At 34.1% G+C, this 14,337-nt stretch overlaps 1 protein-coding gene across 1 annotated transcript in view; it reads right to left on the bottom strand.

Annotated features, from left to right (window-relative positions):
- ASPH (aspartate beta-hydroxylase) overlaps positions 1-14,337 on the bottom strand; it is a 124,963-nt gene that overhangs the window by 84,005 nt on the left and 26,621 nt on the right. Inside the window, exon 3 of the mRNA XM_065668344.1 lies at positions 14,087-14,155. Coding sequence (XP_065524416.1) covers positions 14,087-14,155 — 69 coding nt within the window. The remainder of the gene's footprint in view (positions 1-14,086; positions 14,156-14,337) is intronic.

Here is a 14,337-nt window from a genome sequence, read left to right on the forward strand (position 1 = left end):
AAGGATAATAGTTTGCTCTACCATTAGCCAACACTTAGCCAACATAGCTAGTATTAGTAAACATGATTATAATCTGCAGTTTGTATTTGCAATGTGCATGCATTTCAGACATCATTATCTGCATAAAGTTCCACAAGAAAAAGAACATTAAGAATACCTTTGACTCTAGTTTTTTTCTTGGCTACCCCTCCTGGCTCCTCACCTGATTTGTTGCAAAATGGAAATAGGTTATGAACACATCTGTGATGTTCAACAAACATGACAAAATTTTCGACTTTGTTATGCTATGTGAAAAGTTATCTTTACACAGCACACTGCAGTGCAATGGAGAGATGATGTTAACTCATTAAGAATAAAGCATCTTCAGTAGCAAGACCACCACAAGTACTGAGATGGGAGACTAATAATCCAAGAAAAGTATCACATTACTAGATTCATGCTACTTAAGATGCTTCTCTAACTTCATAGAGCTAGCTCAGTTCACTCCAAACAGTGTGATGCCAACTAATTATGACCAATATCCCAGCTGATTTCTCTGCTAGGTATTGAGTTCTCTCACAAACCCACTAACTTATGTTTCAATATGATTTTATAAATATTTAATAAACATGAAGTTAAAGATCTTCAAGCACGTATGCAATGTAGGTTATATAAATTGAGCATTTTCTTACAATGAATTACTATTTGTTTCTTTATCAGTTGCAGAATGTGTGTTTTGGCAAAGGTACTGCTCATATTTCATGGCCATTTCATTTCAGCTAAAATACTGTTTTGCTTAAGGCTATTAAAGGCTATTGAGACTTTCACTAGAAAAAAGCCAATCTCACTCTCCAAAGTAAGGAGCTGCCCTATTACCCATTGTAACAAACAGAAACAAGTTATTCAACACCTTTACTGTGCTTTACATGTAAATACACAAAAGGCTTGGAGGCAAAAGCCTTCTACCCACCCCACCCAAAAAAAGAAAACAAAATTAGTCTTATCTTCTAACATTGTCAAAATATATAGGATTATCACCATCATGCTGCTGTGGATTAAGACCTAAATCATAACAGAACCACCTTAACAACAAAAATCTTGTGCATTGTTACGCAAAAAAACAACTAGAAAGTTAACAAAAGTTATGTTAAATATACTTTTAAAACTTATACATAAACTTATTAAACTAGAAGAGATATTCCCATGTCACATAATTAGGCTTCTCAGATATATAAAGCACCTATGCTGGACGTCTGAACCTCAGTCTTATGTTTCCAGTAACAATATACATCAAAAGTTACTCTTAAAACCAATACAAACCCCCAACATTTTACAAATAAAATAAACACATAAATTTAAGAATGTAGCCACTAAAGTCATTGTAATAAACTTGAATCTAATTTCTATCTTGCAGGTATTGAAAGTACCAAGCATTGACATTATGGGCAATATTTCTTTAAAATGGGTTAGCCAGGTAAAAATAAAATTTTTACAATAATTTCCTTACAAACTCATACCTGGGATATAAAAGCCTTTTTTTCCCCTCACAGATTACAATCACTGCTTAAATCCAGAGTTCTAATATAGCTAAATTCATTACTCAATCTTATTCCTTATAGACAGTGCACGGAAAAATAAGTAATTTTCTCATATAAAAGGAAGATAGATTCCAACTTTGTTATACTACAGCATTAATGAAACTATAAATAATAAGAGATACTCAGCAAAGCTGCACAAAGCCATATTTAAATTCCCAGCTCCTCCCCTCTTTTCATAGTAAAATTAAATGTTACTGAGTGTTTTAAAATATACTCTTTAAGATCACGTCTTGTCAGGGAAAACAGAAAATTTTACAAATACCTGTACACATAAAAACTAAAATACTTATGTTTGAAATTGTTTTTAAATAAAAGTAAATGTACTACACTGAAAGACTACGAAATACCTTGTTCGCTGATTATTGATACTTCCCTTGTTAAACATTCAGGCAAGCAGTAATTTCTTTCAATCTGCTTTTATACAATGAAGAGTTTTAAGATTCTCAGTAAATTATCAATGCATGAAATAACTCTGTAAATCACGCATACTTTAGCATACTATGAAGAGACCAATTAACAGGAAAAGTATTCATTTTGAAATTAATATTTCAAAGTCCTATTATGCAATAATCACAAGACAGAAATCCTGCTGCATCTTGATTTCCACTTGGACTGGGTCCCTACAGAAACTACAACACAGGGAAGTCTCATTTGTGAAGCCCAAAGAGCCTGAAGCAGACATGAGTGCAAAATCACTTCACTTTTCCAAGACAGCAATGTCCTGGGGCATGTGATAAAATCTGGCACCTAAGTAAAATGACTGGCAAAGACATAGGCTCTTGCAGCCTTGGGAGACAGAAATCAATGTCCAGAATTTTATGAATCATGTAACTGAGCTTGTGAACCTTTATTCTAAGTTTCAATTCAAGTGTCTTCACACTTGGTTTTGAACTTTTTTTTTTTACTACATTATAAATGGCCAGAGATGGCAATACAAAAAGAAATATAGAATTTATAACCATCAATATGGTTATGATAGAACATCAGAAATGGCTACTATTGGGAGTCAGGGAATTAAAAAGTAGGCTTCAGAGTTAACATAGCTGGACAGGTTTCCAGTATTTTCCAAAGAACTGTTTTAAGCAGTCATACTAAAAATTAATTATTCACGTCTAAGTGGTTATTTTTACCAAATGCTTAATGGTACATAATATCTTAACTGATACTTTGAAACTCAGAACATTACAAAGCATTCTAATTCTGCAACAAAATCCAGTCATTTCCTCTATTTTTACCTCGTGAAAATCTTCAAGAACAACCTCCACAAAAAGAACCCTCAAGTAAGAACACAGCTTTAGAATTTCAGTATCAAGAGAAAAACGTGAATAGTATTTTTATTTGGAAATACAAAAGCACTGCAAAACAAAACCAAAAGATAATACAAAGCACTCAAGTCTTTTTGAGAAGTTTCATTTATGTCGATAGATAACATTCGCATATTTAGCAATATACTGAGAAACCTGACATTTCTTCTTGCATATATAAATTTCATATTATTCATTTAGTAATAGTGAAAACTTTGGTAGCCTTGCTATACAACAGGTTTTGACACATAAAATACAAATCTTATAAATCAGCTTCACCACATCATCTCCGAGCATAAATCCTCTTAACCTACAGCATCATGCAACAAATGCAAGCTAATTATTGTGTCTTATCCACTTACATGTGAAAAGGGAAGAGGCTACTTCACATTTACCACAGAAAGCATACAGTCAATGTTAGCACTATCCAGCTGACAGACAGGACTTGCTACCCTTCTGGGATTTGTGTGAAGCCTTGGTAACAAAGTGTCAAGCTTTAAAAAGTAGGGCTTGTTTTCAGACTCTTGCTTTAAATCACAAGATCCTATCAAAAACTTCCTTTATCATACAGCAAATTAGCAAAAGATGTTAAAACTGCACAGCTAAAAATGGAAATACAAACCTGCAAGACAAAACCATTATTAACCTTTTTTCTCTCCCATTTTCTTTCTCCAGAAGTGCAAGTCAGAAAAAGCTATGATTGTTTCCTATGCACCTGCACGTAACTATTACTACTATTCTGCATTTACAATATTCTACATTGGATATACAAGGTCTTCCGCTAAACAAAGTGTCTTACTGATAAAGCTAGCACCCACTTACCTGAAACTTAACACGTTACCTGTATGCATACCAAAGCCTGTAACTGTCCCAAATGCAAGGGCAAATGCAATGCAGCTTTTTTTTCTTAATTAACACAAGCATTAAAAATAACAAAATTACTCTCAAAACATTCTCAGTAAGTTGCTTTAATATCTCTTGCTTATTTGTAATTTCATAATTTTAGAAGAAAAACCTAAATTGAAGACACAGGGTAGAAAGCATTTTCTTTTTTGAAGTCACAAACACTTATGTTGCATTTTGCATGAGAACATACAAGAAACCAAAAGGCATGCCTTGCCTTTATTACCCTCATCTTAAGAAATCTGTCACAACCAGAAAGACAGTATTTAGCATATTTCATGCTGTTGTGCTATCGTTATGATAGCTGTTTAAATTATGGCAAGTGAATAGGAAAAATATCCCCAATTACTACACTGTACACAACAGCTTTTCTCCAGCTCTCAAATACTAATCAAAGAATTTTTACAGTATAGGTGGTTCCCCCACTCCATCTGACCATGAAATGAAATGAAAATCCTAATGCTTCAATGCATTCTTCTCCTCCCCCCCAAGCCAACCATAACCTACATGAATAACTGCAATAAAAATTCAATTTCTCCTAAGGCCAGCCAATTGAGACTAACTAATAATGCAAATTACCATAAACCGAAACCTACAGGTGGCAAGCCTTATTCACTGACTGACCTTAAAACAAATGTCAGGAGCAAAAGATTGAACACATTCTCAAAGAAGACCATTATGCATGATGGGTGAGGGGGAAGTACTAGCAAAAAGTTGTTGCAGTAAGAATTTCAACAGATATGCAAACAATTATGAATTTATTTTCTTCAATTCTAAGTTAATTCTATAAATTATGAGCGCTGTGATTTCCTCCCCCATAGAACGCTGTCTTACTTTCACATATTGTTGAAGGTAGCCACAGAAGTCTGGGGTTCAAACCTTCCATAAATTCTCAACCATTTCAGATATACGGGTATCAAGGATTTTTCCGTACAATTTCTTTACATTAGTACCACAACAAAGCAAGGCAGAGCTACAAAGGTTAATGCAGTATTTTGTTTAAAGTTTGTAAACTTTCGCTGAAGTCTTACAGCTAAACTATCAAACATTCACCAACAAGAGAAAATGAGACAGCAAAACATCCCACTTATTTCTAAAAATGCTGGCCAAACGGGAAGACTACTACTTTAGACAGACTTTTACTTTTGGAGCTCTCTAAAATATAATATAAATAGCCTATAAGGAATATGAAGGTAGCTAATGAAAGATCCATGGCCAATTAAACATAAAACCACTGAATTCTCATTCTTAACCAGGTACAAAATCTAGCAAGTTCCTGTGATTTAAACAATGTATTTTCTTCATTAAAAAACACCGTTTGCTACTAATTTGCTCCTATTTAAAATTCTCAAACCAAAAAAATGCAGGTAGAAAGCAGCAGCTTTGCCTGTAAAAATAATTATTCTAAAACTATATCAGAAGGCAAAGCTGCTACAGCTTTCTAACTGCAGTTTAAAAGCACACTGGAAGTTCCCTGGACTTCTTTTAAAGCACTAATATACTGACTTTATTTTATATAACTGATAGCCACAAGTGACACTAAAAAGTTAGGTTTCAAATTCCTCAACTGATTTCAAACACTTTGTGTGGACTTAGAAGCAAGGGTTGAGATACAGTTCAGTTTTCCTTCTTCATGTGCATGTCATACTCAGTATAACCTTTTTGCTGTTAAATTGCTTAAAAAAAAAAACCCAAAACCAAAAAACAACCAACCAACCAAACCAAAAAACACAAAAGAAACCTCTGCCATGCTATTATAAACCAAATACTCATTTAAATCTTATTATTAACCTCACTAGCCAAGTCCTCCTGCTTGCAGTCACAACAATTAATCCAATACATTAAAATTGAACACTTTATCCTAAACTTTGAGAGCTTTGACAGTTCTGCTCTGTCAAAACTATTCATGAGGGTTTAACTGGCACCTCAACACGAGCAACACGAGGCAAGAATGAACACTTCTGAAAAAAAACAAAAAACCAACAAACACACACACAAAAACCAAACACCTACATTCCAGAAACAACACTCTTACTGTTAATATTTCCCCTAGGTGCATCCTATGTCCCTCCACTCCCCACTCTCCCAGCCTTTTTACTCCTACAAATTCTTTATTACCATTATAATTGTGGATTTCCACTCAGTAAAAACAAGGAACTTCCATGATATCAAAGTAGAACTTTCTTGGTCAGCATTTTATCTCCCCAGCCCCAGTTAAATTTATTTACGGTTTACTGATATAACCATTACCAATTTCAGTGCCTGCTTCAACTACTTGAAAGCTGCAATCTGTTTATTTCACTTGAAACTTCACCAGATTATCAGTGTATATTTTAACTATTTGGTATGAACTTCATTACACAGAATCCTCATAGTAGATGTTTTACTCCTCTTCTAGGATATCTAGCTCCGTTACTGAAGTATCTACAAAAGAATTACACATTCAATGACAGTATTTCTAATTCATACTGTTATTATTATCCCACAATAGTGATGAAACTCTTATTTTTAATTCAAATGTGCTTCTAAAATTAAAGAGACCAAACAAATCAAGCTTGCTTATTTCCTATGTGTCAGACTTCACAAGTTTCTTCCACTCGCTAAGAAACTTATCACTAATATTCCACAGATCTACTACCACTTATTTTCATAATGTACAGGGTGTGCCCACCCCTTTGCTTTATGCTTCATATATATCATCCTAAAAAACATTAAATTTGCATGGTACTTTCTTATATCCAAATCCTAAAATATTTGGAAGAAAATGTGACTAATGTTCTTATGGCTCTATTCCATTCATAAATCCCAAGCAACAGTATTAACACATCCTAATGTTGTTAGTTTTTTTTTCAAGCATTTCACTTGCTTAACACTAACACTTCTTTTTTACTACCTGTAAAAGATTAAGTAAAACCCTGAGTTGGATGACTTCCTGGAAGTTTGGGGTTGGTTTTTTTTCTTTAATGAGGCATGTTAAATTGCCATGCCAGAGCAAGTGAAAATTAATTTCATTTAAAAAGATTAAAATTTCAGCCTGCATCCACCAGTGTTAAAACCTGAGTATAAACTTTATATGGGAAACTGATATGAACTTAAGCATAGCAGGCATCACAATAAACAATAATTCTAATAATAATCTGATTGAGTACAGTATTCATTTATTAAAATGACAGCCTGGTTTCAGCTTTTAGTATCAGATACAAACTGCAAAACACAATTATCAACTCCCCTTTCTAGACCAGTATCTTTATGATAGTGGACAGAATTCATGTACACTGAAAATATTTTTGGAACAACTATCATAAAACAGTTCCACAGGAAAAGGCTTAAAATTTTCAAACTGCATTAAGCTCTTGAATTTAGCAAGGAATAGAAGACAATCTTATTTCCAATTTGTCTTTAATAGATTCAGCATTACATGAGGAACACACAGTCACAGCCTCCCACTTCCATAAAAGGCCCACTTAAAAATACCCTCAAATTTAGAACAGCCCTTCTGATGCAATTGTTATATTGAAAAAATGACTGAAAACTTAGCTTGAAAATAGTCAAATCAGTGGGAACAAACCATATGATGACATCGTATCTTCTGAATACAACAGATAACAGCTAACTTAGAAATAAATGCTTCTGTAAAATTTTCAAGCACTTTTAAACGGAGTGCTTTTATTCAAACAAGTAAAAAGAATCTATCTGAGAAATCAGTGAATCACAAAATAAGTTATTTATTAAAATCATATTTCACAAGAGAATTATCATTGTCATGTCTATAGTAAGGATTAACATATAAATACGTATTTACATAACGCAGTCATGCTAGAATACTTTACAATTAAAGCTGTTACAAAACACTTTAGTTAACGTTTGCTAGAAAGACAAATGTTACAGTGTTAATAGAGGTTATTACACTCAGCTTTGTAAGCTTTGTGCACAAAATGCACAAATTGAAGCACATACAGAAACCAACTACACAACCACAAATACATGTTTTATTCTACATATTTACACAACTGTGTAGTATGTCATCCTGTCACAAAAATGGAAAGGTAACTGAAGGCTTTCAACTAGTAAGACTACCTTGTGTAGCTGACTTCAAGTTCAATCTTTATAGCGTCCAGTTGGGAGTTGCCCCGCAATGCCATGAATTCTTGTTATATTAAGACTGATGATTTCATGGACATTTTTGAAAGCCAATCAAATTAGTCTCTCAGTCACTGGTTCTGTAAATCCAAAATAACACAAGTCTTTTTTCCCTGAACCCCTTCATTCTGTGACGTACCATCAACATCATCTGCAGCTTCGCTCTCTTCTTCTTCTAGTATTTCAAAAGGAGTCAATACATCATAGAGAAATGAGAGAAAGCCATAAAACCAATCAGAGCTTTCCTCTGCTAAAATATTAAGGACTTCCTCAAGGGAATCAATATTTTCATTACTGCCATCTTTGGTCAGGCCTACACAAGAATAGAGGAAAGAGAGAGAGAAAGAGGGAAGGAAAGAAAAAAAAAAAAACAAGAAAGACAGCAGTTAGGTGGAAAGAGGAAACTGTAAAAGGAGGATCTGTGAAAGACATGTCACAGACAGCGGTCTTTACAGGAATGCTAATCAGAAAATAGAAAGACGTTAAGAAAGCTGAATCTTTCAAAGTACGAACTACAATTTGGACAATAAACATGCACAATATTATGCCAAAATGCAGCAGCTTTGCTTTCCTTTGTTCCTAGTCATAAAACCAAAACCATTTATATTCAGTTTTCTTGCCGTGGCATTTACCTTAATGCAGGCAGTTCTTTAACATTTATCCTCACACTACTTAAAATCATCCAATCTGCCCTTTTTAAACCCATCATGTTCAAATTTGACAGCTTGCAGCTGATAGCTGAAAATAACACCCAAAAGCAAACAGTATTTAAAGATCTTGCCACAGACATACTATTAAAGATATAAATTATTCTACCATGCAGAATTTTGATTTTGATTGGAAGTGTGGACCCTTAATTGCTGGGGGGTGGTGCTCCGCAGTTTGTTTGCTTGTTTGGGACTTTTTTCTATGATATATATTCTACATGATATACCTGCTCCCCAGGAATTACTTCCAAACCTGAGGACATGCAGAACAGTAGATGAAAATGAATATGTAGTCAATATGAAAGTGTGTATTGTTCCACAGAAGATCTAAACCAGGCTAAAATCAGATGAAGAAAAGATGGTCAGAGCAGCAAAGAAAGAGCTTGTCACTTCTGAACTCTCAGATACCAGCAGTTGCTATGAAATTCATTGATCTAACTGGTGTTTGTAAAATATCAATGAGCCATAATTAATTCTTTTTTTCCTGTCTGGTGTTTTTTGTTTGGGAATTTTTGTTGTTTTTTAATTGAAATCCACTGGTTTACAGTCAGTACTAAATAATATTTCAACATTTCCATTCTGAGAAAAGCACAACAGAATGACCAAGCAATGACAAACGTCAAAGCAGGACAGGAAGGAGCTTCCCCTACTTCTAACCAGAACAAACCTTGGTTTGTGTTGAAAGGAGAAGCACAGTGGGCTAAGGGTGAAAACAAATTGTTGAGACATAAGATTAAGTGAAAACGTTGCACATGCAGACTGCAAAGCAATATTAGGTGTAGGTTAATGAAACATTCAAGATAGAGGAGTTCATGGCAGAGACATTCAGCACATTTCAACACATTTTTCTTACAGCACATAGTGAAAGTATCAATGATAATTCTGAGGAAACTTCCAAGTCCATGATGTTCCACATCCTTGTACCTGGATGTCCAGAACCTCTACTTGAGTGACCAGCCATTCTCTTTAATTTTTTCACAGGATAGCTCAAAATTTTAAAACTGAGAGACTGAATCCAGGAGGCAATCAAGGTATTACAAATATCCCTCTCCAACTTCTTCCATGGCTTAGTTCTACAAAAATTAAATTTTTAGACTTAACTTCATGCATGGTAGACAATCATCATTCTAAACTGTTTCCGAATTTTGGCCCAAGTATGATGTAAAGACGTAAAAAAAAGTAAGTACATTTACTGAAGAATGAAATCTTAATTTAAAAATTGAAAGCTTAATCTAAAAATAACAATTTAAAAAAACTAAGTTATAAACAGAATTATAAATATTTTTATCATTCTATGCTGCTGGAAACTGGCATTAAAAATAGATCAATAAACAAAATACCATTCAAAACACTCCAGACTTTAGAGAGTATTTCTGTAAGCACTGCGAAGAACTATATAGATGTCCTTTCACTAAATCAAGAATAAGACCCTCAGTCAATTATCTTTGTAAAATGTAATACAGAGTACACCAGCATATTTTCTTTGAAAAGATTAGGTAACCAAAGGGAAAGACAAACTGGAAGAATGTGTCTTACAGTATTTACCATAAGAAAAACCCCACCACACAACCATCCCCCAAACCTTTTCTTTCGAATTCTTTACAGAAACTACCAAAGATTGTATTAATGGCCTTTGAATCTAAGGGTTAAGAATACAAGACACTTCAGCTTGAGTTACCCAAAGTAACACATTATTTCATAAACTTACCTTTTCTTCTTTCTTAGAGACTTACAATAAAAAAAACCCAAACTAATTAATAGTCAAACTGCTTTTAATTCATTCATTCCTACGAACAAGAAGAACTCCTTTTCAATGTAAAACTCAGGTACCAATAGGCACAAATAAGCATGGTAAGAAGTACCTAAAAAAGGCGATAAAAATGGAACTGCCCAGTGAATACCATGCTAAATCAGTGACCCAGAGGAAATAGTTTATTTCAAGAGAAGTCTAAACATTACTATTTAAACCCAAGAGTGATCAAGGGAGTCAAAATCCTTATCTATTCACAGTGTTGCCACAATCAATGGGGCATAGGGATTGTCCACATTAATTTAACAAGTCACAGCCTTTCTTCTCCTGAAACATGTCTTTTATGAGAATGAGCATATACATGCCTTAACATTTGAAGGTGCTACAGTAGACCATGAGAAAAACAGAGAAGAGTATGAAACTTCTAAACAGCTGAGCCATACAAAAGTGTTTATCAGAACTCCTATTATCTCACCACAGATTTTCTGAATGGGCAATCTTAGTACAACTACTTGAAAACATATTTTTCTGCCATAGGTGAACCAGGGGAAAAAAAGATGGTTTACAAAAGCTTGAATTCTACTGTTCACTCCCCTCGGTTTGTTAATACACCAGGTTGTTTTGGCGGGTTTTTTCCCCCATTTTTTGCCTAGGCAAACTACTCTGAACTAAACACACAAGAACAATATTTTGACGACTTTCTGTAGCTGCAGTTCCACAATTATACTAACTACTGCAAGCATTTCTGCAGAATTTCTCAGGATATTGTTGCTTGTTAAAAAAGGTCCAAAACATAAAAAACTGGCTCGGCTCCAAAGACTCTATTACAACTGATACTGGTAGTCTCTATACATGATTTTTGGGGTAATACTACTACAGCCACTGTTTCTCTGTACCGAGCAAAGGAAATAGATGTAACACTCCTCCTAAGAATAACAAGTTCCTTCAAAGAACAGTTAGAATGAAGAGGGCAAAAAGTGGGAAGAGAGTTATCAACAACAGGAGCCCTCAAAGGAGTAGATTAAGCCTCTCTTCCCATTACCAAATGGAATTCAGTAAACAGACCTCACAAATACCTCTGGAAAAGAATCTCTAAGATAACTGCACGCTAGCTCCAACAAGTTTGCATTTCCATCCTGTACAATTTTTATATAAACGGATATGAAACTAACCAACAAATATAGTTGGGGTTGAGTAGCTGGCCAGGTTTTAGGTGGGGTTTTGTCCTCTCTCTCTCTTACTTGAGGGTGGGGGAGCAGGGAAGAGGGGAAGAACACATTTCTTGTACACCATTTTTAGAATTATACTAATACCTCTAGAGAACTTAACCATCAAACCTCCTTTGAGTTCAAGAAATTAAAAAAGAACAGACCCTATCATACCTTATACATAGAAGAAACAAACAATAAACTGTAATCCTTCTATTTAGGTGTGCCCAAGTAGAGAAAACTACTAAGCTATCAGCTACTAAACCATTCTTTGAAATATAAAACAAACTTAAGCTGGTAGAAGCATTTTCCAAAATTAAATTGACTTAAAAATATATTTATCATCAATATGTAAATTAAATCATGAAATTTGTAGCAAAACCTAAAGATTATGGAAGAGGACAACATTAAACTATTGTACATGCCACAGTCTCAATACACAGTAGTTTACTAATAGCTAAAGAGCAGAGAAGAAAAAAGCAGACGACTTCCTAGCATTAAATATCAAACAGTGGCATCTCCTTTTCAAGACAATATTAAATTAGCAAAGAAACCACTTGCTGTTATCGCAGACTGACCCAGAGAAATACCCCAGAAAGCAGCAAGTCTTCACACACAGCAAATATACTAACAAAAATCCTCAAAAATAAAATACAAAAGGAGTTATGCATTCAATGATACCCTCGTGCAATTGAATATAGGCCTGCTATATGGCTTCCTTCCCCACAAAGCCTTAATTTTGCAAGACAGATTTCTCAAGAGGGAATTTAATCTTCCAGTTTCTGCATCAATAAAATAATTCTAGTCTGTGTAGTGGTGTTAATTTTTAGCTCATGTTAAAAGCTAAACACAAACAAGCAAAAATTTTTTCTGGGAACTTCATAATATTATATGCTAGTTATTAGAAAAAATATTTTTATACTCAATTTTAACCAATGTTGTGAAGCTTTTTTTTTTTTTTGTACTGCATCAAATATTCTGAAATGAGATAAAATCGTGATTTAAGCGAGTATTCAATAATTAATAAAGATAACTTTTGATCTGTGACCTTTTAATGTCACATTTGAAGTACAAGGTTTAAATGCGTGATAAGACAAGCCTGTAATAGAAACACTGTCATATACTGGCAGAATTCCCAGCTGAATCAAGTGACAGAGATGTCACAAAGCTGCAGCATATTTCTAACTACCACCTTGGCAATCTGACTCCAACTAATATGACACTCAAGAAACTGATATCTGCTTTCTATACACTACATAGCAGAAAGAGAAAAATTAGGATTATAACTAATTTTATAATTACTTATAACACTTTATATATATATAACACTATATATATATAGATAAAAATAAATACATAAAGTGTTATCTTATCCACCATTTATGCCCAATCTGTAGATTCTGGAGTAGACAGTGGAGATTCTTAGGAGTGACTCTTGCATTCACACCACTGCAAAGTGGTTCAGTAATTTTGATTGCATGGGGTTTCTTTAAGCCATGAAGAAATTAAACAAATAAGCCCCCCCAAAAAGAGTTGCTTATTTCTGCAAGCGTAAGTGGAAGTGGAGAAAAATAAACTGACTATAAACTTTTTATTTTTTTTTTAATATAATACAAGTTTCGAATAGCAAGCCATAACTGACAATCTTGACTAGTTTGAGACATTCCACTTTGCCCTCTGCTCAAGCTTCTATTTCCTAAGCTGCAGGTTTTTGTTGTTTTGTTCATTCATTTAACTGGTTAGGTTTGCGTGCCCAGAATAAGTTTACACTTGAACAAATCAAAGTAAACTTTCTAACATCATGTATGCAAGAAGTATCTATCCAATGCTTGACTGCGAGACTAAAGATGGTAGTGCTTTAACTGCTAGAAGATGTAGGTAGAAGGGCAGTATCACGCAGCATGTCTGATGACTGAAATTTCTCTCTGAAGATACACAGTGAACAGAGAGACATTCTCACACACTACAAAGAACAGAAACCTAAAACCAGAGCTTCAACCTCAAAAAAAGATAAATCTATGTCACGCAGGATTTCTGAAAGGCAAAGAAAATTAACAGACTTGTGAAGAACTCAGAATAGAAGAAAGACAGTACAAAATATGCTAAACAGTCATCAAAGAAGTACAAAGGCCTGTTCAAAGCAACTTTAAAATTGACCTGGCTTAACACGTTACCGTAATGTTTTAACTCTCGAAACATCTTAAGCTCTTATTATTAATAATCACAAACATCTTTCAACAGTTGATACAGCAGCATCGAAATCATCCTTTAATTAAATGCTTCCCACTTACCTTGCTATATTAGTAAAAAAAGAACACAACTTGCTACAAGTTGCTCACACAATCCCACAACTTGCATTAAGATAAACCCCAACCACAATTAGATCATTTTAAATTCTCCAATTGGGAAAAAAATCCAGAAATACTGTTTTGACATTAAACAAAAGCCAAACATAAATGACAGTTGTATATATTTTTCCTCCCATGTTTGTACTTGCCTAGCAATAACTTAGCATCTTCAACATCAAAATCTCCATCTCCATCGGCATCATATATCCCAAGCTTGCCTAGAAATGCAAAAAGAAGAGAGAATTAGGGATTCAGCAGTTTGTTTCCAGTACAGTGTTTTCGATGTGCAATAGTTGACTGCTGATGCTAGGTTGTTGACATGTATTTTAAAAATCATTTAGCCATACTCTTCTTATCTAAATTTTAAGTTTCCTGGAAAATTTTACAAATACTTTAAGTT

The sequence above is a fragment of the Lathamus discolor genome, chromosome 2 (assembly GCF_037157495.1).
Source record: "Lathamus discolor isolate bLatDis1 chromosome 2, bLatDis1.hap1, whole genome shotgun sequence".
NCBI classification, from domain to species: Eukaryota; Metazoa; Chordata; class Aves; order Psittaciformes; family Psittacidae; genus Lathamus; species Lathamus discolor.